Genomic DNA, 25,991 nt, shown 5'->3' on the forward strand with positions numbered 1-25,991 from the left:
CTCTGTTGGGCTTCACAACAGAATTTGCACTAGTGTACGCTCTACCTGCAGAGTCACAGACACACTCATTGATGGTCGATTCATGTAGCGACTCGACAATATACGTAAACACTGCAAGCAAAGGCTGAAATAAAAGTTCTGACTATTGAGGATGGAAGACCCCCGAATACATGTAAGCAGTACAGAGGCTGGATTAGGATTTGCTATATCCGAATTCTCATTACACAGCACATTTTACAACTGCATTGCGCCATGTAAAAAAAAAAATATGAATGATTCTGGGTTTTCTTCAATTCTAAGGTTCTATTGGCTTCAGTAAGTGTTTGATTGAAAATGTTTTTTTTTGATGAACAAAATAGTTACGAGAAATTGCTGAATTGGGATGATGAGAAATGATAAGTTTGAACAACTATCACCTTACCGTATATCTTACCGTATATCTGATTGTAGAGTTCACAAAAATCTTCCCATATACAGTATTTGTTCAACCATTAAAAATAAATTCACAAACAAAAAGAATGTGCAGGTCCGTAAAGCGAGACAACTTTTTGAATAGGCCTCGGGTTGCTCAAATGCAAATCTTAAACCAAAGTTTGTGTGGCGCATAAACACATGCAGCATTCATAACATACGTGAAGATTATTACAGTTCATTGGTGTTATGTGTAACTTCCAATTATCTTACATCAACTGAATAATGAGATAAAAGGACAAATCACAATTCCTAAAGAAACATGTAGTATGACTATCCACTGATATATTACTTACTGGATAAAACATTATAGGGAAGGGGGTATTTATCAAGCTTTGTAGAGAGAAAGTGGAGGTTACCCAAAGCAGAAAATCAGCTTCCATCTGTCATTTTACAGGCCGTGCTAGAAAAATTCAAAAAAACTTAACTTTCTCTCCAAGATTTGATAAATCTTACCCATATATATATATTTTTTTTTATTATTTGCGAATATCCTGGCAAGAAACTAATCCCACATCTCTAATTTTTTCTGGCAGCTGAGCTCTATAGTTAGCTGCTTTGTCTAAATGGGCCTGGAGCCGCGCCAGTCCCGGCCCACATACGGTGGCCTGAGTCAGTGAGCCGGATCATACAGTACATGCGCAGTGGAATTGAATGCCCAGGTTTGTGCCAGCAGTTCTACTAAACAAAAAAAAAAAAGATAAAAAATAAAAATATATTAATTTAGATTACCATCTGCCACAATACTTGTTAAATAGGCTAACACTCTGTTTCATTGAGCAAAACGAACAAAAAAAAAAACAAAAAAAAAAAACAAAGCCCCCGTTACTGATGAAATATACCCATTTTTTTCGGCAGGCAATACAGATTTTTTTTTTTTTACCCTTTAGTAAATTAGCCCTTTGGAATTCGTTGAGTCTCATGCACATTGTTGCTCATCACTTTTTTCTTTTAATTTACTTTAGGAACCAGTGCTGTCACTGAGGTAGGAGGCACCAACATATTTTCGTTTAGCCACTGTGTGTGTTTATATATATATATACATACATACACACACACACACACTATATACACACACACACATACGTGTACACAGTCACACACACACACAGTGTATACACAGACAGTGTATACATATATAGATATACACACACACACACACACTATATACACACACACATACGTGTACACACACACACACTGTATACACAGACACTGTATACATATATAGATATACACACACACACTATATATACACACACACACTATATACACACACACATACGTGTACACACACACACACACACTGTATACACAGACACTGTATACATATATATACACACACACACACTATATACACACACACACATACGTGTACACACCCACACACAGTGTATACACAGACAATGTATACATATATAGATATACACACACTATATACACACACACATACGTGTACACACACACACACTGTATACACAGACACTGTATACATATATAGATATACACACACACACACACACTATATACACACACACATACGTGTACACACACACACACACTGTATACACAGACACTGTATACATATATAGATATACACACACAGTGGCTCGAACAGAGCCCTGTCAGCTCTCAGTTGCCTAGATACGGAAGCATTAATCATGGACTGTAATTCCTATACCTCCAATTTCCAGCTTCAAACGTTAAGAATTGTGTAAGGATGTGAAAGGTGGGAATCTCTCATCAGCAATAATAGTTACTGTCAGATTGGAAAGCCAAAAGAAGCTTAATGTAGTTTACACAGAATTATCTTACGGCGCGCTCATTTTCAAGAGGTTGGCGAACTTGTATATGGAGCGAAGCTTTAAAATACTGAGTAAGATGACATCCATCAGAGTTCTCGTCACTTTGATTTACCCAGGTACCATTAACATTTATGTTGTTGTGTTTGATAAACTGAGAGATGTCTGCAGCGAAATCCCACGGATTAGCCGCGAGCTGGAGAGGCGGACTCTCGTTGGTGTCGCGTAATGAAAGTGCCGCCTCTCAGATTACGGAGCGGCCCAGGGATGTCGGCTACATGCTAATGAAACAAAACGTTTGTGTACATTGGAAAGCGCATTAGAGGCGCGTGAGTGACCCTTATCGTGCTTGAGGGAACAAGGAGATGCCAAAAATGTCAATACAGGAAAATAAATATAACAAAAAAAAAAGATAAAACCACCACGATTACACCAATTAGCACAATGAGCTAGTGGCATCAACAGAGGCATGAGGCACCATGTGCCTCCGTGATGTTACCAGTTCAGAATGAATTGACAGGCCAAATACGGGTTCGGTCCACAAAATGCTTGGGAGGTTAGTTAGAGGATACAACTTACCGACTTTGCAGTGGCAGAAATGTACTGAACGACCATCTCGTGTTTTCTGGACAGATCTTTCTGCCGTAACGGTGCCTTTCGGTCTTCATTCAGATTCATGTCTTCCTGTAAATAAAATCGATGAGGTAGAAGAATGAATGTTAGAAAAATAAATAAGACTCCAATTTTGTAATGTCCCTTTCTAATTATAGAACAGTTGGCTCGTACATACTCTCTCATTTTAAGTCCTTTACAGGTAATGACATGAATACAGTCAGTAAACCACTGACTCAAATGGCCGCCATATGCAAATCTTACCCAGAATTCTCTCCTCCAGAAATGAAATGGCTTATTTACATCTATCTTTCTAGGCATCTACTTCAAGCTATATCTACACCACCAACTACGGGGATGAACATTTTTTTGCTTACCACTTCAAAATGGCCGCATAACGGGTATTGAGCATGCCTACCAACCGCACTGCTTTTTGTGGGATTGTCCAGGTTTTGGAGGACTGTCCCACAGTCCAGTGATCAGGACCTTCATCTAGATACAGGAGGTGGTTGGGAGTTGTTGCAGAGCTGCGCACGGTGGAGGCAGGGGCCCCCATTTTGCCATGGCCACGCCCTGAGCCCAGACCTCAGATGTTATAAGGTATGGATTTTGAACAACTTGTTCAGTCACCTGACCCATCCCCAAATGTTTACAGATTTCAGCCAGTGCTGTCAGACTAACCATTGATACCGGGGGAAAAACCAACTGCACAGTGTAGCTCCCAGGCTCTGGGATGATATAGGCACTATCCGTGGCGGCTCCAGCGCAGTTCAAAATTCAAATAGGGGAGCCACACCAACTGCCACCCCAAATGCTTCCAAACATCGCCGGCCATGACTCACTGGCAGTTGGTGTGACTCCCCTATTTGAATTTTGGATTGCGCTGCAGCTCCCACCTCTAGAGCCGCCACTGGGCGCTACAGTGCCGTTTTCCCTTCCTAGGCGTTTGATCAGCTGTAGCAATTGTTTAACTGTTTGAGAAAAATGTGATGTGCGGGTTCGGTTTTATCCGGTTCTTATCACCAAATTATCGCAAATTCGGATTAGTTCGGATTTATTTTATTGGCTATCCAAAACACATGACCGCCAATATGATGCAGTTTTTGAGATCCGAACATATCCGAGGAAAACCGAACCGCACATCTCTAGTAAAAGTTTGCAAATTCCACCTCAACAGAATAACGCCTAAAGGACTGGTAATCTCTTTGGAGGACCTCACAGTCTATTAGATAACATTTGCAGAAAGCGGCTGATCGCAAAAAGGCAACTTGCAATGAGCAAATGTAATTAGAGGGTCAACCCACTTACATTCTATCAACATATGGAAACATTTACATGTTATATACATTTCTGAATGCTATAAGTAGCTCTTTTATTTAGGTCAACATGAGTTTTAGGTCATATATCCATTGAAGCAGTATAAACACACCAGTCCACAGTGCAGGGCAAACTGTATGAGCAACTTAGAGACACACAGCAGCATGGAATCTTATAGGCGATAAACAGCTTTGTATACTTATTCCAACATGAATATAGAAAAATACATTACTTTCATTAGCGAATCATTACAATAAACCGCAAAAACCGTAGTTTACAAACAAAATAATAAAAAAAATAAAAGTGATAAGTGTATCAGGTTTATTTGCAGAGGGGGTTTATTCAGTAGAACTATAGTGATCGCTGTTCGTACAGTTGGAGGTGTCACCAGCAGGGGTGAGGATGATACCATGTATACCCATTACTGGCATTTGTCACATCCAGAACAAATGTTCCCCTGACTGACGAACCCGCAAGTTCATAATAAAAAGTATCGAGGTAAACATCTACTCATTTGAAATGTAATTTGGCCGTGCGACGTGAGAGCAGGATAATTCTTCAGAGATGAATTAATTATCCTGGCTGTTATTTTGTAGCGTTGCGGAAGCATGCTCAGCGCTTGTCACATCTGTTTTCAGAAACACGTCTCAGCTGCGAGCTCGCAGGCCGGGAGAAAGTGTGAAATCTGCCACAGATGTAGCCGGTTTTGGATTTTAGGAATAAGGTTTAAAAGGAGCAGAGCAAACAAATGCCCACTGGTCCGGCTGGAAACGTGGCGGTAGAGTTAGCAACCAATCCACACACTTTATCTAATTTTACCGGCATGTGGACGCAATTTGCTCGCAACGTGAAACTTAGCTAGTACTACAGGTAAAACAGTAAAGACGTCAACTTTGTGATAAGTTCTTAATAACTCCATTCAAACAGTATTTCTTCATTAAACCCCTCTCCCCTTATATAGCAAAGGCTAAGGGCCGTATTCGATTAGAAGCAAAGAAGTCAGTTTCGGCGATACTTTTTCACCGATGACATCATTGCCGCCGGTTTCAACTTATCCCTGCAGAATTGGGGTTTTGGGTTGCAATGTTGCTGGAACCCCCCTGCACCCTTTGGTTTGGACACCCCCCCCTGACTCTAACTGCATTAAAAAATGCCAAAAAAACACAAAGGACATCCCAAAAAAGCACTTTGAAATAGTGGGTGGAAAAAAATCTAAGTGGGGGTACAAATTCAAAAACTAGTGAAATAGACTCTGGAGGGGGGTCCCCAAGTATGCCCCAGGTTTTTTTTTGTTTTAGTGGATTGCTGATGGTGCGTTTTTAGCGATTTTTAACACTTCACTATAGTCAATTAAAAACATGCTTGCACCCATTTTCATGTACCCCAAATTTGATGGGAGTTATTTTCACCAAAAAAACCCTCAAAATGCTTTTCTTCGCCACATATGCAAAGACGCTATTTAGCACCTTTTGAGCTCGTTTAAAAACCCCAAATACCTTCAGCAGGGCAATTTGGGGGTACCCATAGTGATCCCCCATGTCAGAGCATCCTTTTAGGGGGTGTCAGGCTGATTTCCCCAAAAATGACACCACTTTTCCCTCATTTACTTTTCGCAGAGTCCAGTTTTCGCCGATTTGGAATTGAATACGGGGATATGCGGGGATGAGCGCGATACTTTTTCACTCTCGAAAAGTGGCGAAAACGGCGATAAGTCCAGCAATGGACTTTAAGCTCCTAATTGAATACGGGCCTATGAGGGTTCCTTGATCACTAGCAACTACACATTTAGGAAACAATTAACCTTCTGGCTCTGCAGACCTGCTAGGCTTACAGCCTGGAGTTAGACCAACTATGGTCTGACAACGATCGTAAATAGTTTTACCAGTGATGTCCATTTACTGATGGCGAACATCAACTGTGGGAGTCTGCAGCAGCTGAAAGCCGCAATGGTACAACCATTGATGATTTTCCCTCGGTGGTTTAAAATCATCCGCAGTCCATCCATGGTTATTCCATCGATGGCCATCCCTATGTCCAGTCCAAAAAGGTGCTGAGTGTTCAACTTGCCCAATTAGTTCAGAATGAGCATCTGTTGGAGTCTACGTGAGTTCCCGGAGTGACCGACTCCTGAGCATAGTGACATTAGTAGTAGCTTTGCCAATTGGATGAATTGGGCTTATTACACAAATGTCAGTTGTAGTTCTGCTGCAATATAGTGGCCACGTACCAGTGGTGGAACTTCTATGGGTGCAAGGGTGCAGCCTCTACAGAGCCCAGACACCTGTCCCTAACTCCAGATTAAGCATTTGAAATGTTTCAGTTGTTATGTGTTCTTCATTCCAGCATACACAATTGTTGTGGTGAATGTGTATCGTGACTGGACAAATGGCACCATTGTGAATAACCGATGTGGAAACTGCGGAGCACCACATCCCATTGATGTAAGAGGTGAACGTCGGCCACGAAGGTGCATGAGGGCCGGCTGACACGCTACAGTGGAGTTGCTCACCATCAAAATGAACCTGGGGGCCACCAGACATGTGTCTAAAATGACAGTTCAGCGAACCCTGCTGCGTATGGGGCTCCGAAGCAAACGGATGGTCACCGCACCTATGCTAAGGAAGGTGCATTGGCGAAAAAAGGCTGCAATTTTCACGCCTGTATCGGAATTGGACCTCTGCAGATTGGCGAAGGGTTGTCTTCTCCGATGAGTCATGTTTTCTGTTTCATCGAAGGGATGGACGTTAGCGTGTCAGGCAAGAAACATCGGAGAGCAAACACACTGCAGCAATTGCTGGACGAACACAAGCTGGTGGTGGCAGCGGTATGGTCTGGGGAATGTTCTCATGGCATTCTCTGGGCCCACTCATCTATGTGGAAGGCACCCTCAACTGATTTGGTTATGAATCAATCTTTGCAGAGCACATACACGCATACATGCCGATTGTTTTCACACGGCTAGAAATGTCCAACGAGCACGACAAAGACTCCCAATTACTTCCCTGGGCCCCTAATTCCCCACCTTGAACCCAATTGAGCATCTGTGGGACCACCTCGATCGTTGTGTTCGCTCTATGGACATTCCACCACGCATCCTCCAGCAGTTGTGGGATGCACTGCAGTCAGCATGGCTCCAGATACCTGTGCCAACCTACCAGCACCTTATTGAGTCACTCCCAGCCCGTCTAGCTGCTGTCCGTGCTTTACACGGTGATTACTCTGGCCATTAGTTGGTGGTCATAACAATGGGACTCCACTGTGTACAATAATTTTTTCCAACTATTAAAATTACATGGGCCTTAAAAGGAGGCAGCTTATATGGTGGTGGGTGGAGGTGGCCAACAAGCCCTCATTCCTGGTGAACCAGGTATGGTTTGGATGTATTGTAGGTGTGGTCCAGATGGATTGTGGGTGTGGTCCACATGGATTGTGGGTGTGGTCCAGATGGATTAGAGGTGGAGCTCATTTTGATCACATTTTGGTGTGGATAAATGTTGAGAAATATAAAACATTATCGGCTATACAGAATATTATATAGAGTGACGATCGCTACTTCTAGGAACCTGCTGTAACAATTTATCTACAACGTTCTGTATGCTCTGATGTATAGAACTCTGACGCTTGTCTATGAATAATACACAGCGACCGTACATGACCTGCATGAAATAGCCACAATAGAATAATGCCGGATCTGTGACCAGCCGTGTATGAACGTTTAAAAGGGAGGAAAATGTTTTATAATTTGCTTTAATTTTATCTAATATCTTCCATCTATTTACACTTATAGCACCCATTAGCAACAGATATATTTAGCAATGCTTTTGTTCTCTGTTAATAGGAAATGACTCAGCCCATTCAAACTAAGTGTGTGACTGTTAAAACAAAGATCGCGCAGTTTGGATCATAAAATCGCTCTGGAAATTACAGCCCCAACATAATCACATAATGACCACATTTAATGCCGAATGTATTAAACCTGATTGCGACCTTTTACAGAGAGATGCCTGCAGCCCGGCTACTCTCCCATCTCACAGCAGTACATGGATAAAGGCACACGATATGGATTGAATGTACGACAATGCATAGTTATACTAGTAACTTATCAATTAGGCTAACAAGCCAACAGCAGCTTATGTACAGTCAGTATCTCCCCCTGCAGTCAGCGGCTTTTGATGTCTGTATGTTTAATAGTTACAGTATATATATTTCTAGGATGTCTATACAACTTTACCACTGTGCAAAAACAACAATATAGACCTGAACATTATAGTATTTTTATTTACGAGAGATCCTAAAATATCTGTTGTGCCGGATATCGCCTGGCAGTTTTCTTATTCTTTTGCCTCTGCTGCGTCCTCTCTCTTCCATGTGTATTGTCACACGTCATCTCTCTCTCCTCCCTCCATATTGCCCCTCTGTATGGCTCCTAATGTCTCTCTCTCCCTTTTGTATCGCCCCCTGCTGGCTCTCTCTCCTGTCATGTTCCCCAATGTCTCTCCCCCCTCTGAATGGCCCCTAATGTCTCTCTCTCCCTTTTGTATTGCCCCCTCCTGGCTCTCTCTCCTGTCATGTTCCCCAGTGTCTCTCACCCCTCTGTATGGCCCCTAATGTCTCTCTCTCCCTTTTGTATCGCCCCCTCCTGGCTCTCTCTCCTGTCATGTTCCCCAGTGTCTCTCCCCCCTCTGTATGGCCCCTAATGTCTCTCTCTCCCTTTTGTATCGCCCCCTCCTGGCTCTCTCTCCTGTCATGTTCCCCAGTGTCTCTCCCCCCCTCTGTATTATCCCCGCCCAGGTCTCTCTCCCTTTTCTATTGTCTCTTGTGGCTTTTTCTACCCTCTGTATTTTTCACAGCCAGCTCCTTCCCCCTCTACATTGCCCACTGCAATCTCTGGAGCTCATTCAGACCCGTTCGCAAGATGCATACGCCTGCACCCAGAGTATGCAAACCCAGCGCACACCCATCAATGCAGGCGATCGCACGGCAAGGCATTAGCACGCCCACTATGTCTTGGCGTGTGATCGCTTTGTGTATGCAGACGCCCACCAGCCTGTCTTAAGACGCACACTTGCGCACGTCATCTCCAGGAAGTGTATGCAACCATCTGTACATCGGTTACCATCGGATGCAATTGCAGCGCTTGAGGTTGATTATACCCTGCCGTAAGCACTGCAAACACTTCAGTGTGAAATACAACCAGGTGACGTGTACTATGACGCTGCCTGTTAATAATGCACGCCTCTGAAACAGCATTAAGACGCTCAGGCACGCCTGAGTTTGCACATCCACTCCCCCGGTTCTAGCAGCCAGCCCGTTACTCACTCTGCCGGGTAGTCTATGCACAGAGAGCGTCCGCTTCCCCGTCTCTCGCACTGGTTCGTGCACTAGGATGCATACGCATGCGCAAAATGGGAACATCGGCCAGCTACGAGCAAACGCTTCTAAGCGCCCAGGTCTGAATCAGGTCTTCTAGTCCTTGCGTATTGCCCCCTTCTGTTCTCTCTTCCCTCCATATTGTTGCTCACCATCTCTCTCCCTCCTCTGTATTGTCCACCGCTGGCTCCCTCTCCCCCATCTGTATTGTCCCCTGCCAACTTACTCCATCAACAGTATTGTCCCCCCTGCTCTCTACATTGTCCTCCACCATCTCTTTACCTTCCCTGTATTGTCCTCCACAGTCTCTCCCCCTCCTCTGTATTGTCCTCCATGGTCTCTCTCCCTCCTCTGTATTGTCCTCCATGGTCTCTCTCCCTCCTCTGTATTGTCCTCCATGGTCTCTCTCCCTCCTCTGTATTGTCCTCCATGGTCTCTCTCCCTCCTCTGTATTGTCCTCCATGGTCTCTCTCCCTCCTCTGTATTGTCCTCCATGGTCTCTCGCCCTCCTCTGTATTGTCCTCCACTGACTCTCTCCCTCCTCTGTATTGTCCTCCATGGTCTCTCTCCCTCCTCTGTATTGTCCTCCACTGACTCTTTCCCTCCTCTGTATTGTCCTCCACTGACTCTTTCCCTCCTCTGTATTGTCCTCCACTATCTCTCTCCCTCCTCTGTATTATCCTCCATGGTCTCTCTCCCTCCTCTGTATTATCCTCCATGGTCTCTCTCCCTCCTCTGTATTATCCTCCATGGTCTCTCTCCCTCCTCTGTATTATCCTCCATGGTCTCTCTCCCTCCTCTGTATTATCCTCCATGGTCTCTCTCCCTCCTCTGTATTGTACCCCACTATCTCTCTCCCTCCTCTGTATTGTCCTCCACTATCTCTCTCCCTCCTCTGTATTGTCCTCCACTATCTCTCTCCACTGTATTGTACTCCACAGTGTCTCTCACCATTCTCTGTATTATCCCATTGTCCCCCGCCGACTCTCACACCCTCCTCTGTATTGTACCCCACTATCTCTCTCCCTCCTCTGTATTGTCCTCCATGGTCTCTCTCCCTCCTCTGTATTGTCCTCCATGGTCTCTCTCCCTCCTCTGTATTGTCCTCCATGGTCTCTCGCCCTCCTCTGTATTGTCCTCCACTGACTCTCTCCCTCCTCTGTATTGTCCTCCATGGTCTCTCTCCCTCCTCTGTATTGTCCTCCACTGACTCTTTCCCTCCTCTGTATTGTCCTCCACTGACTCTTTCCCTCCTCTGTATTGTCCTCCACTATCTCTCTCCCTCCTCTGTATTATCCTCCATGGTCTCTCTCCCTCCTCTGTATTATCCTCCATGGTCTCTCTCCCTCCTCTGTATTATCCTCCATGGTCTCTCTCCCTCCTCTGTATTATCCTCCATGGTCTCTCTCCCTCCTCTGTATTGTACCCCACTATCTCTCTCCCTCCTCTGTATTGTCCTCCACTATCTCTCTCCCTCCTCTGTATTGTCCTCCACTATCTCTCTCCACTGTATTGTACTCCACAGTGTCTCTCACCATTCTCTGTATTATCCCATTGTCCCCCGCCGACTCTCACACCCTCCTCTGTATTGTCCCCACTGGGCCCTCCACCCATGACCAAACTCAACATCACAACTTTTTTTTTTTTTTTTTTTTTTACAGGTCGGGTTTTCTGTGAGCAGAGGAACCTTCATCTCAGTCTGGATATTGGACGACAAAAAAAAAAATACTTCTTCAGTGGACGCGTGCCCTGTACAGTAACACCTGCCACCATGAAGCATTTTTCACTCTCCCAATAAAAACATAGTATACATTAGGGGCCTGATTCAGATGTAGATGCAGCCACGGGCCAGGAGGCCTCTTGTGCCGCAACTGCATCTTTACGCCAACGCCACAACAGATTCTATTCATACCGAGACGCCCACTTGCAATGGTGTTCATCTATCTTTGTGCATCTTTAGATGCACCATCGCTGCACCGCCGAAGCTTGCACCAACCCTACGGCAAGTGCAATTTCTCCATCTGAATATGGCGGCCTGAGTCAGGGCTACTGTGTCTGCGACATGGCAGCGTCTGCCTAACCACCCCCAGTTATCTCCCAGGAACACCCACCGAAATCCATGGCTTCTAATCTGATTTGTGCCCCCAGGCGGTAACCATCGGGACACGTGAGCTGTGCAACTCGGATGCATACAGAGTGATTCTAACATCGGCCAACTGCGTGCACCTCTGCATTAGGCACTAGAGGGGACCACTGAAGGGGTCTCATTGATGGTGACCATCGGCACTTTGCATCTATGGCAAGAAATCGTCATCAGGAAACCACTGATGGTTTAACTCATTGATAGGCATACCTACTGTCAAGGGGGGGCAGAACTGATTGGCAAAAGGTCTAAATGGCGTGCCAATCAGAATAGGAGTGGGGAAAAGAGCGTACCAGAGGGCAAAGCAAAGCTCCATGCTCCATGCCCATAGACCAAAAACAAAAAAAAACTATACCTACCTGTTCTGCCATCGATGGTGGAGAACCATCGGATGGTTAACGGGCCATTTATCGTTTGATGAATAGGCCCCTCTGGGAGTGATACCTCAGCCAATTGATTCAATAAGTAGTAGTGATATTGCTGATGCACCTCATGACCACTAGAGGCACTGGCTCCTAATTCTTATGAATTGGTTCAATTGCTCCACTTGTGACAGATGCAATTTAAAAAGTTATTGTTACAATGACTTTTGTTACAATGACATTTTTCCTTAAGTTCTGTGCAATGCATCTAAAACAAGGGTGAGAAATTAGCGGCCCTCCAGCTGCTGTTGAACTACAAATCCCAGCATGCATTGCAACATTTCTATAATGGCCAAATAGCAAAACTGTGGCTGGCAGGGCATTCTGGGATATGTAGTTTTACAAGATCTGGGTGGGCTGCTTGTTGCCCACCCCTAACTTAAACCACTTTCCCTTTAAGGAGCAAGCACAATAAATTTACTCATTTTATTTCTTTTAAATAGTTAAGTACTTTAGGCATGCATCTGATTTTTTTAGCGGCTAGTATGTGAACAGTATGGTTACCACTCACACACAAACTCGCAGCTGCCAGCATGGCGTGTGAGAAAGAGTGGGTGAAGAAAAGGGAAGATTTGACATTACACAGAGCAGGTAAACTGGGAGAGGCTTTCCAAAGATTTCCTGCTCAATACATCATGTGCCATGCGACTGTGGTTGCCATGGTAGTCAGTGTTCATTCTAACACCCTGCATCTGTCACTTGTCAAAACCTGTGCAGTTCCTCATTCCTGCCTGGGGTGTCAAACTCTGCTCTGGTACTTCTAGCACACTCAGGACTTTATTCAGAGTCTGTCGCGAGCGCCGATGCGCTCGTAACCGACTTGATGGTAAGGCCTGCGCTTGCGCAGCGGCCGCACTCTGTGTGTGTGCAAGCCCCAGAGCAACAGAAACTCTGTCGCTCCGGAGCTCCCTATCAAAGGGGTGGCTGCCGATGTTGATCGACAGCTCGCCCCGCTTGGAAGGCGGGCCAGGGGGTGGTTTCCAAAACGGAGGCGTTCCTTAAAGAACGCCTACCGTTTTATGGGCGGCTGCACTGACACCATCAGTGATGTCAGTGGGGAGCTTCCTGCTCCATCAGAACAGGAAGCTCCCTGGGGCTTACGAGTGCCCAGACCCAACCTTAGGGTCTGGTCGTAAGGCCCGATGGTTGCAATGGTGATCACCATCGCAACCATCAACCTGGTCGGTCGTTAAGCTGTGGGTGGTAACCCACAGCTTAATGATCGACAAGGAGGTGGCCGTTCAGGATGCAAGTAGCTGCCCTGATTCTGTGCGACCGCTTGCATCTTACAACCGCCTCTGAATGAGGTCCTCAGTTATTGCAACAAACTACTGGGATACTAAAGTATGCTAGAAGCACCAGATCAGAGTGTGACACCCCAGGCAGGAAAGAGGAACTGCACAGGTTGTGACAAGTGCAGGGTGCTAGGATGAATACTAAGTCACATTATATTGTGAGCAGAATTACAAATAGCAGCTAGAAGAAAAAAAAAGTAAATACAAATAACCTTATAGCCTGCCACAGTGATTTAAATATTACAAAAATAGTAATAATAATTTCTCACATGACTGCTTCTTGGATTTAGACAAGAAAAACAAATTGAAGGTTAAAAAAAGAAATAAAATAAAATTATGTGCAATTATCTGAAGATCTTTTAGTGCCGCTGTACATTGCACCGTGACAGGACTGATAAAGCTGGACAGTGCTTGTGTAAAAGGGGTGTGGTCATTGAATAGGGCGGGTCTCAGGTTAACAAGTGTCATGCGCCTGTGGGTTTGCGTTGCATATCTTTAATTTATTACATTAGATCTTCAATTTATTTATTCAGAATCAGTTACCCACCATCATTTTTTCAAACAGATCCATGATCTCTTTCTCCGATAAATTTAACGACTGGTCGTCGAAGAGCTGCTGCGGGGCCGGGAATTCTGTCACGGACGCCAGGGAGTCGGTGGCATGCTGGATAAGCGGCTTCTCTTTCTTCACAGCGGATTTCCTGAAACTTGTTAACCTGTCACGCTAAGAGCAAAATTAAAAAAAAAAAAAAAAAAAAAAGGATTTGTGAATAAAGCATAAAGGACTTAAATGACAGGTTTCTGGTGTGTGTGTGATCTCATCTCTAAAGAAGAATTTTAATAAATAGAAACCTTTTATTTTCAAATAAGATATTTTTCCTTCCAGTGTTTGTGCGTCCCCAGCGGCTCAGGTGCTTCCTGAAAACCTGTGGTGGAGGCAGTGGAAATATTGCCTATACAGTGAGCTTAATGCAACTTTTTAGGATAATCCGCCACCCAAAACTGCAAGAATCTCCTTTTTGGGACTATTATCACCTAAGTCATTCCCCACCGCCAGTACTATAATGGGTATATGTACATGTGATACGGACCAGAGAGTGAAAGCTCCATTGGGGGCAGGGACTGATGTGAATGACCATAGTGCTGCAGTCAACACACTGGTGTCAGTTGGGATTCAAAATTCTGGCACCTGTTGAGGCACCCGGAGGTTATGTATCCTGAGTATGTATGAGTCTTACTTTCATGCGATACATAAGACTAGTATAGCAGATGCCAGATCACCTCAGTCTCCGCCCCCTGCTTAGTCCTCCCCCCCAGTGCGGATGATGACTGTTGCAGCTGTGGACAGGAATGAGTGGGTGGAGCCGCGTCCCACTTGTAGCCGCTCAGATCCCTGCATTAGCCCTACTCACATTAGTGTTAGGAATTACGGGGTCTAGTTACTAAGCAGTGTTAGGAGACAGAGTGAAAAGTGATGTCTGTGATAAGGTACCAGCCAATCAGCTCCAAACTGTCATGTCACAGGCTGTGTTTGAAAAATGACAGTTGGGAGCTGATTGGCTGGCACCTTATCACTTACTTATCATCACTTTTCACTCTGTCTCCTAACACTGCTTAGTACATAGACCCCTGTATCTGGCTTCAGCGGCATCATACCAGTACAGTTGCTTCTTGCAGGCTGCTCTAGACAAATGACAGAAGCTGATAGGTTGCTGTAAGTATGAGTAACTTAACTTCTCCACTGTATCCCTTCTCCAAGATTTGATCATTAATCTTGGAGAAGGGATAAAGGGATTAAATAACCCTCAGCAGCTAATAAGCAGTAAGGTTTCCTTTGGTGGAGGGATCATCTCTCCTAGTGTTATTTGCTTGTCTTCTCCGATACGGAATGGGTATGTAATGCCGGCTGTTGGGGTGCCTACTGTCAAAATACAGACAGCAGCATCTCAATGGTTGGTATCCCGACAGGTGTCGGGTAAGTATACAAACCCTTCCCCCCCTTCTACTCCTCCCTTCTACCCCTCCCTTCTTTTAGCCTAACCCTCCCCATAACTAACCCTCCCCTTTAGTGCCTAAACCAAAGTTTCCCCCTTCGTGCCTACACCTAACCCTCCCCCCTTAGTGTCTAACCCTAATCTCCCCCCCCAATGGTGCCTAACACTATCCCTCCTCCCTGGGGGTTCATGGCCCTAACCTCCCCCTCAAAAAAAACCTAGCGCTAACCCAGTTATGCTTCCTAAACCTAACCCCTACCCCCGCGGCTAACACTAAAGGTGCCCCGGCTTAGATTAGTTCAGGCTATCGTCCTCCTGGATTCCAGCGTCAATATTAAGGGGTCTATTTACTAAGCAGTGTTAGGAGACAGAGTGAAAAGTGATAAGGTACCAGCCAATCAGCTCCTAACTGTCATCTCACAGGCTGTGTTTGAAAAATGACAGTTGGGAGCTGATTGGCTGGCACCTCATCACTTTATCACTATTCACTCTGTCTCCTAACACTGCTTAGTAAATAGACCCCTAAGTCCCTTGTCGGGATTCCAGGGTCGGGATTGAGACCAGCGGCATCGAAGCCACCGGTCTCATAACTACATCCCCTCGGATAGGCCCTGTTTACCTGATATTGAGGTTTTCTGACAATCCAAGCCGGCTGGAACTTTCCTGCACTTCTCGCTAATAAGGAAAGCGTATGAAGTTTTAGATGACTTTTCCCTTTCCTCCCATTAAATGTATAGTAAAAGTACAGTAATTAGCATAGATTAATGGGTGCGTGTTCTCTGCATGTGTGTGTGCGCGCGCAACTGGAATTAATGGGAGCTGTCATATTCCTTGTATCAGTGGCGCTAAGTGAGAACATGATACATTAATATCTAGGCATAACGAAATAGGAACAGCTGCCACAGAAGGGGGAATAGGACACCTCTTGTGGGAGTACTTCCATTTACTTTACTGGGGCAAGGGGGAGATTTATGAAAACTGGTGCATGGATAACTGCGAAAACTACAGCTCTCAGTAACCAATGGGATGTCTGCTTTCATTTACTGAACAAAAAAAAAAAATGAAGGTCTTTGATTGGTTGCTGTTGGATACATCACAATTTTTTTTTTTTTTTAACCTTTTGACCCCTGCATCGGGTGGGGGCACCAGTGATGGATTTGATTTACAAAAACTTGTTTGTCAACCAGTAAAATCCAGTAAGTGCAAGATTTTTAAGGATAAGACAAACTATGGGCCTGATTCAGACCCACTCGCGAGCGGCTGTCCGCTCGCAAGTGGGTCGATGTTCTGGACTGAGCATGCGCACGACGGAGGGAGCTCCGTTGTGCGCATGCGCCAGACGCGACGAGCGAAGGAAAGTCCTTCGCTCGTTGTGTCTGATCAAAGGGGGCATGCTGTCGATGTTGATTGACAGCACGCCCCCTTTGGTAGGCGTGCCGGGGGCGTGCCTCCCTGACGGGGGCGTTCCCACGGGAACGCCTCCTGTCAGAAGCCGGCCCACTGACATCACTAGTGATGTCAGTGGGAGTGATTTTGGCTCTGATAGAGCCAAAATCACTCCGGAGCTTGCGGTTGAAAACCTCAACCGCAGGCTCCGGCTCGCAGTTTCGATGGTCGCGATGGTCACGACCATCGCGGCCATCAAACTGCACGCTCGTATAGCCTGTGGGTGGTGACCCACAGCTATACGAGCGTCCAGGAGGACGCTCCATTCTCATGGAGGCCAGCCCTCATTCAGAGCGTACGGCTCTGAATGAGGGCCTATATTTGAGCAGATCAATGAGGAAGGGAAATTTGTCACAGCGCTCTCTGGTGGCTAGGGCTGGTATTACTGGTGAGAAAAGTCTGAGGCAAATTCACATTGGGAGAATATGGACAGAACTTTAATACACGACTATCGTTAAGTTTGGCCACACACCTAGCTTAATCAGACAAGAACCAGCCGTTTGCTCCTTTGCCAAACAGCCGGATCACTTTCGACTCCACAGTACAGTAGCTCGTAGTGGGGCCTTGTGTATTCAGTAAATGAAACACACATACAGTATGGAGCAATAGGGACCACCATCAGTCATACCCAACAGCAATCTACGCCATTTATTTAAAAAGACCCTCTCTATTTAGATCATCAGGAATCGTGATAACAAAAATGTGCATGGGCCAAAAATTATAAGGTCAACTCCCCGGAGAACATGGGTCTTATGGAGAGTTGAACATCATTCAGTTTATGGAGCCCAACTAGCATGTTTTTGCACTGCGCATGTTCTTGAATGAAGCGCTATTAAAGAATACGGGTGATGCAGTCTCACATGCACTTTGACCGCCTCTACACGTACAACTAAATTTGCTAAATGTTGACGGAATTGTTGGCCGGTAGCATAAACGCACTTTGTCACTTAATGCACCTAGCATTAGGGCTGGTGGGAATGTGCAACAAAGATAAGCGATCACGACAAGAGAATATTATATAGGAAGCACGGCGCACCACAAGATGCGTACAACTCTGCAAACTACTCTAATGAATATACGCCCATGTGGAATTTCCACAGCGGCCATTCAAGTCATTGTTCTTTATGCTGCCCAGAACAGTTGATCCATTTATGAAGGGCACATATGAGGGTGAAACTTGCTGCCAGACGATGGCTCCTACGCATCAGCCTGGGTCGTCCTCTTAAATTTGAATGGGGGAGGAGGAGGGGTATTCATTTAACAACTGCCGCATTACCCAGAAGCCTTTGGTCGGATTTGAAAAAACACAAAAAAAAGACAGCGGAAAGAAAAATAAAGAGGTAACATAATAAGGGCAATGCTAGAATGTCAGATGAAGGAGAGAAAAAACACAATTGACACGAAAAAAAAAAACGGCATCTAACTTTGCTAGTTATAACTTGGGTTCAGCTAATTGTTAACATTCCCGGAATGGAATCCATAAACAGCTCGAGTATACCATTATCCGTAATGGGGAAAAAATAGGCTCATTAGTATATAGTAACGCTACACACCATGACATGCTAATGATGTGATAATTAAGATGTCAGTGTATAGCTAAGTATCAAAATGTGCGCATCAACCGCTGATGGCATCGGGGGGAATTGCGCGCCCTTGATCTCTGACTTTGGCTTTATTGGTTTCTTTCCATTTGAATATAGTCACAGATAAATAATGTAAGGTTGTAATGTTATTCCCTTAGTATATGAGTGAAGCGCTCTATAAGAGGGCAGTCTGACTTATCTCATTGTGGAAAAACCAAAGTAAATAAATAAAAAAATAAATAAACAACAATTCATCTTCTGCATAAACTGGACAACGAGGCTTTAGAAATCTGGTTTGTGCGTTTCATACTACGTCATTGGACATTGTAGCGCTGCAATGATTGGGTCAGGAATAAACATTTTCATTTTTGTACTCTACTGTGCCTAAGAAAATGTTACTTTGTTTCATCACTACAGACCAGGCTTCTATTAGTAACATAGTTGAGAAAATTTAAAAAAGACAAAAGAAAAAAAATATATATATTTGTTAAATAAGATTAACGTTTCTTGAGGAAGAATCCTCAATTTACCCCACTAGATAGACCCATTATTTAAATTTTCGTCTAGGATTAGTGATTATGATTATAGAGTTACCAAATAAGTTTTGGGCCACAGTACAATTAACACAGTACGCACATTGTGTTTGTGGGTCTGTCTAGTTTTAGTTTTATCATAATTTTGACCACTTTTTTTAAATGAACTTTTACTTAATAAGAATGACTGAATAAGACGGCTATGGCATAATGCAAAGGGAACTCTTGTGATTTTTCACCTTTCGTTCTTGCCCATCACAGCTGCAGATAAGCACCACAAGATCACATCCCCTGTGTGTGTGTAATTACCTGGAGGTCCCCTTGCTCAAGTTCTAAGATGAGGCCAATAGTTGCACGTTAGAATGGTAAGGGGACTGGGGGCTGTTAGAGTTTTTACGGTGATGGCCTGACGTAAATTCTACATCCATGTCGCTGACGAGGTTAAAGTGGCCTCTCCACTAACACGAGGCAGTTATTTTGTAGGCTAAACCCATTTCCGTGGGACTGCAGCCTATCAAATCTCTAAAACACAAGGGAAGTCACTGAAGCTTGCAACACTGGTGTACTACTGCTTGTGTAAGCCATGGGGGCTGTGAGACTTTTAAGGATGGTAGGGGAGGGGTGTGATTGATGGGGGGCACAATTGGTGACTGTGTCACGTCCCTTGCTCTCAGTAACCCTTTCAAATTTCTCCTACTATGTGCACAGTGTAAAGAGTCAGTCAGCATTTAATACAAGGGAACCATGGCGAGTGACAACATACTGCACCTCCCAACTTCCCGGGAAACACACTGTACCTCCCAACTTCCCGGGAACCATGGCAAGTGACAACACACTGTACCTCCCAACTTCCCGGGAACCACGGCGAGTGACAACACACTGTACCTCCCAAGTTCCCGGGAACCATGGCGAGTGACAACACACTGCACCTCCCAACTTCCTGGGAACCATGGCGAGTGACAACACACTGTACCTCCCAAGTTCCCGGGAACCATGGCGAGTGACAACACACTGTACCTCCCAACTTCCCGGGAACCATGGCAAGTGACAACACACTGTACCTCCCAACTTCCCGGGAACCATGGCGAGTGACAACACACTGTATCTCCCAACTTCCCGGGAACCAGGGCAGGAGAGTAAAAGCGGAAGTAGTGGGAGGGTCCCCTTAAATCAGGACTGTACCATAAAAATCAGGACAGTCGGGGGACGGGGTTTACACATTTTTACTACAGACATACAAAAACTTTACCAAATTGTACAGACATACATTTATTAACTGCTGCATATAAAAACAAAAAAGGTCTGCATCATAAATAGCATAAGAGATTTAACAGCAGTTTAATTATATACTTAAAAGCTTGAATACAAACAAAATTATACACAAAAATCTAAATTATATGAGCAAAAAGAAAAAAAATAAAATAAAATAAAAGACTGAATTTATAAAACAGAGAATGATTGGAACAAAAATGAGATTAGTATTTTCGATTCGAGCAAGGAAATCATTGCATGCATTTATAGGCAATTATTGCAGATTAGAAGCACTGGATTCAAAGACTATATTATGATATATTATGAAAAAGCATAAAGCCAATGGATGGCGCGGATTATGGGCATGCAAAAATCATCTCCCAGGATGCAAGCATTGAATCATGCACATGCCTTCATGTCATTGGTGGGAAAGGTTTAGTAACAGAAGAGGAGGAGCATGCATGGTCTGTTAGCTTCCACCTTACCACATCATCTGCCAACGATTTTATGTGAATGTTCTATAGAAACCAAGATAAGGGAAATACAAAGAAACAAAGGCAAAATGAAAATCAATATAGGTGCAAAATCAAATCAAACCTTCAGATCCTAAACCAATGGCATAGTAAGAGAAATTGGTACTATTATCATAAACCACATGCACAGAATGAAATGCAGATATTCAATAATAGTAATAGCAATATAAATGACAACAGTAAGAAATAATGCACCACTTGTTATATCACGTATTACAAAAGGATTATACTTTTTTTTTTTTTTATAAAACACACCTATACATATTGTGACAAAAGCACTGGGGAAGTTCTTGATGGGAGGTATATATGCCCAGATTTTTAACTTCTATGTGGTAATTATCCAGGTAATGAGCAGTCTTGATTGTCAGACCACATATGATTGGCCAGAGAAACTGACACACCTTTTATCAGCCTCTCTCTCACTACCTGGGAAGCAGGCTGGAAGACCTGTTGAGAAACTCTGCTACAGTTTTATGCAAGTTCTGTGTTTATATGTTGTTTTGTGCAAGTTGGACATTAGGTTCTCCCCCCCTGAGAGATCATGGCATATCTATAATGGGTCAACATGGACCACTGGGTCCAGGGAGCCCCACCATGCACACCCTGCACTCATATATAGTTATACTTACCTCTCCACAGTCTCTGAAGTCCTGCACAACCATGCCAACCCCACAGTGGCACAACATGCCAAGGTTGATTAATATTCACAATAAAGCATGGTCCCCGCATGCCCCTAAAAGTAGGAGGATGCGAAATTCATTATGGCGGCCATGTATGTTTCCGACCCTAGTAGAACGCCCCTACTCTATTGTATAGTAATATATATGCTTTAGACCAATCTGCTTTGTTGCTCAAAGATCAGTTGTACCTAGCAGTGTCATTTTGGTAGAGAAGCCCAGTAGGAAAAGCTGCTGGCAATGGCTATAGCAGGAAATGCTAAATGTCAGGAAGTATGGGAGCAATAGCTAGATTCTAAAACACAAAAAATGTAAATATTCCCAAGGCGAAACAAATAATTATTTGCAAGTCACTGTATATACTATACACGCATTTATATATACATACTGTAAGCAGATTTATCATCCCATGCAGTTCCACTTTCCTGCTCTGGTGCTTCTAGCATACTCTGGACTGTATATCAGCAGTTTGTTGCATCAGCTGAGTGTGCTAGAAGCACCAGAGCAGAGCACGACACCCAGAGGCAGGAAAAAGAAACTACAGGGGTTGTGACAGCTGCAGGGTGCTAGAATGAACACTACAGGACCATCGCCAATATCTACTGAAGTACCCTCATAATAAACAGCCCCAGAACTTTATTACAGAAATCCTACCAAAACAGATGTTTTTGGAGGATATAATAAATAAAACCCTAAGAGAGATGTTATCTAACGATAATGAAAAACCGTGTCAGAATTGTCTGTTCAACAAACAGTAAGAGTCGCTGAATTAGAGTGTGAACAGGTTCTAGATTGTAATACAACAGGAAACCATGTTCAAAAATCTTGTTTAATTAAATGTTACTCTTTTAAATTTTTAAAATAAAATTAATTAAGGTATATACAGTAGCAGAGTGCTCATGTTCCCTTAGCAATATGGCAAGTAAGTAAAAAACAGTTTTAAAGAGAAAGGAAGCGCACTATGATGTTTTGTGTATCACATATAAGGTTGTAGGTTTCCAGCTCAAGGTGCAGGCCTACAAACTAGAAGCATGCCCAGGTTAGAGGCAGGGTTGGACTAGCCAGGCAGGGGAGCCGGGTAAATTCCTGGTGGGCTACCCTGCTTCGTAGCCCTGTCCACTATCATCAGTGGCGCAGCCCATGCAGGGGCAGGCTGGTGACTGGCAGAGCCAGATTAAGGAGAGAAGAGGCACAGGAGACACCTTGTGTCCCTGCCATACGTCACCGGTCATTTGCATGCATTTTTTAATTTACCGTAAATGAAAAATATGCACCTGAGATTCTGAGTTCATATGCCAGCGGGGTGTAACTATTGTGGGTGCAGGGGGTGCTGTTACTATTCGGCCTGGTGCCTCCTGGGCCCGCCTCCCACCTGCACCCAGCTTCGCATGCCTCACTGTGTCCGCCAATCACCACTACGCAGGGCCTCCCAGCAAAGCACTGGGATTTTGTTTTTTAATGTTATGACAGGTGTTCCAATAGGCATCCATGGGAGGGCAGCTGGTGCCATGCACCAATCAGAGGAGGGCGTGAGCGAGCAGGACTGCTCTTAAGACCATCACACATGGGAGCCGAAAGAGAGCACCTGGAGAAGAGCTGCTGAAGTGAAACACTGGCGTGGGAGAGGGGGTGTTAGTATTGTGCATATGCTGAATCCCCACAGACTCTCCCACACTCTACTACTCACTCCACCCCTCCACCACGCACTGCTTGACAGTTCACTGCATGGGTCCCTGGTTACTGTCTCCCTGAACCTCTGCTGCATTTAATTCCATAGGCGCTGTACATATGATTTTTTTTTTCATTTGCATCAAGTGTACAGAGGCCCTGCAGCTTATATATCTGAAAGACTTATCGGTACACACATGTACCGATAAGTCTTTCAGATATATATGCTGCCGGGCCTACCTGATGTGTCTGCAAATTAAGTAATTTACAAATTGGGTGCACACACCTACCGATGCGCTATCGGTATATTGTTCATCCAACAAACAATAGATCACCAAGTGTGTTCCCAGCCATTACACTGCATTTTATATGAGAGTTCGGGCACACCCTTCCCAAATCTAAAGCTGGGCATACCCTAGACCAACTTACATCCAACCAGCCAACTAGTTGATTGGTTGGAATGACAATCTGGTAAGGGATGAAAGCAAATGACAATCAGCAATTTGCTCCCAAACGCTGGAAAATTGGCAAAAACTGTTGTTTGAACAAATTGTTTGGATCAAACATTTAACAAACTTGTCTGATGCCAATTTTTTCTATTTTCTGGCATTTAGGAGCAAATTGCTGATCATCATTTACTCCCATACGTTACCAGATTTTCATTCCAACCAATCAACTAGTTGGATGGTTGGATGAAAGTTGGTCTAGTGTGTGGCCCAGCTTTAGTCTCTGTGCACACTTTACGTCTGCCCCTCGTGCAGTGAAACATGGTTTTACCAAGGAGCAATATGACTTGTTCTTTTCGGCTATACTCAGAATAATACCCATAATCGGTAACCTGCGCAGGCCTCACATCGGTGTATAAAGAACCCGTGACCGATCACAGCTCCTCAATCAGAATCCAGTTACCACAGTGAGAGACCAGATTGAACACATGATAATTTGGAATTTATTAATGTACTAATTGCAGGGAGATGCACTACAGTATTTAGTATTGGGCTATTTAACATAAGGGTACTGTCCTATTTTCTCCATAACTTTGTACGGCGGCTATGAAAATAGCATATGTACCAAGCTCCAAAAACATTCAACATAGAATGTCACCAACAAAGATTTAGCACTGCACTTCTGCAGTGTTCCACATAACACATTAACTCCATTAGGGTATGCAGTTAGATTACTGGCAGCTGGAATGTCGTCCGTCGGAATACAGACAATGGAATCCCGACCCGGGGCTAAAGATAGGCAATGAAATCCAGATGTCTATCTTTAGCCCCATGCCGAAATCCTGACGGCCAGCATCACGAAATGAAGGTAAGCCGCGGGAGGATTGGGGGGGGGGGGTTAGGTTTAGGCACTCCTAAGGGAGGGTTAGGGTACTTACCAGCCCCTGCCGGGATGTAGACAGTTCAGGCTTCCGGCGTCGGTATTTCATCCGGCGGCTAATGAGCCGCCGGCATTACATACCGATTCCTCCATTAGAACTTAAAAAGTCTTATACTGAAGATCACCATGTAATAATATCCAACCATTTAACCCTGCGTTAGGCGCACCTCTGGGACTCCCAGGTTCGGGTGCAGTGCGTCTGACAGGTGCCTGTTATAAAATAGTCATTAGCACCTAATTAACTCAATTCTAACGCTCTTAAAGTGATCAGTGACCTTAACTAGGATGTACAAAGAGAGAATTTATGGAAATCTGATTCACAAAACCACATTTACTAACCTTAAAGCAAGTAAAACAAAAAATACTAAATTATAAGAGGCGCAGTGTGCCTAAGAGGCCGCCCTGGACAAACCTACATATTTCCGCAAAATACCCACAAACTTTGTAACTTTCATTCATAAAATGAGCTAAATACACAAAATTGTGAGAAAATAAAAAGAAATACGTACCTTCAAAATTCGGACGAGTTCGGGCGCAATGAGCCTGTGAGGCCAGGAAGGTCACTACTGCACTCCACGCAGGCGGCGGGAAAACTGACTAGGGGGGTTTCAAACAGCACTTAGAGATAGTAAAGTGCTTATGAGGGGCAGGCCCCTGCGCCCCCTTGCGGCGGAGAGGTGAGCGAGAACAGCTTTGTGGTACCTGTCAGGCCAGCTGCGCCAGACGCAGGGTTAATCTGATCAAAACATTTCCGGATTTGAGTCCTGTGTGACCTCACATGTTATTAGATAATTTGGATAGGTTTGGTTATTTGTGAATTGGGGCATATATCACGGTCCCGAGGAACCCCATAAATTTTGCCGATGGGCCACTGGGCACATATGATTGTAGATATTGGCTGATCAAGTATTAAGCAATATACAATTAAAATCCTGATCTAATTCATTCTCAGCGATCATTGGTGGATACCCACCTATAGGTCTAAAATACCCAAGCTGGTAGGAAAAATTACCCCCTGTGGGACAGTTATAATCTTCCTTACATGTCAACTGTCCAATTCCTTTGCCAATGGTTCAGAAGAATGGAGAAGATACACTGCGGTGCACAGAAGACAAGGGATTAATCTATCCTGGTTATTGGTTTGCAGTCCCTTACACAACTGACGTGATTTGTACAGAATTAAAACAGTCAGTCTATTACCAGCTGTGGCATTTTGGCAATTGTAGGGCAGAATATATTTCTGCTGTATTTGCTAGGGATAACTTAGAAGAGGGTCCAGTTGTGGAAATTGCAGGGTACGTAATGAAATGGAGAAGAATATCTTTAACACTCTGCTTCAACCAAGTAAATCGAAAATGCATTCTGAAAAGCACGCTAAAGACAGTAAATTAGATTGGAGATAAAAAGGCAAGATGATAAAAAAATAAAAATAAAATATTTTGACTGATTAAGCAGATCCGAGACTCTAAAAAACCCACAGGTGGCATT

General features: G+C 44.3%; 1 protein-coding gene across 3 annotated transcripts in view; it reads right to left on the reverse strand.

The window, feature by feature from the left end:
• Positions 1-25,991, reverse strand: part of DIAPH2 (diaphanous related formin 2) — a 1,301,891-nt gene that overhangs the window by 1,191,549 nt on the left and 84,351 nt on the right. For 2 of the 3 annotated variants that reach the window (XM_088475574.1, XM_088475575.1), the window contains exons 2-3: positions 13,980-14,156; positions 2,853-2,957 (exon numbers count right to left, since the gene is read on the reverse strand). In XM_088475574.1, the coding sequence (XP_088331700.1) occupies positions 2,853-2,957; positions 13,980-14,156 (282 nt within the window). Of the gene's footprint in view, positions 1-2,852; positions 2,958-13,979; positions 14,157-20,724; positions 20,758-25,991 lie in introns of all 3 variants that reach the window. The other variant, XM_088475573.1, reaches the window with a different exon arrangement.

This window comes from Taudactylus pleione, unplaced genomic scaffold (genome assembly GCF_031769625.1).
Source record: "Taudactylus pleione unplaced genomic scaffold, aTauple2 ptg000174l, whole genome shotgun sequence".
In the NCBI taxonomy this organism is placed as follows: domain Eukaryota; kingdom Metazoa; phylum Chordata; class Amphibia; order Anura; family Myobatrachidae; genus Taudactylus; species Taudactylus pleione.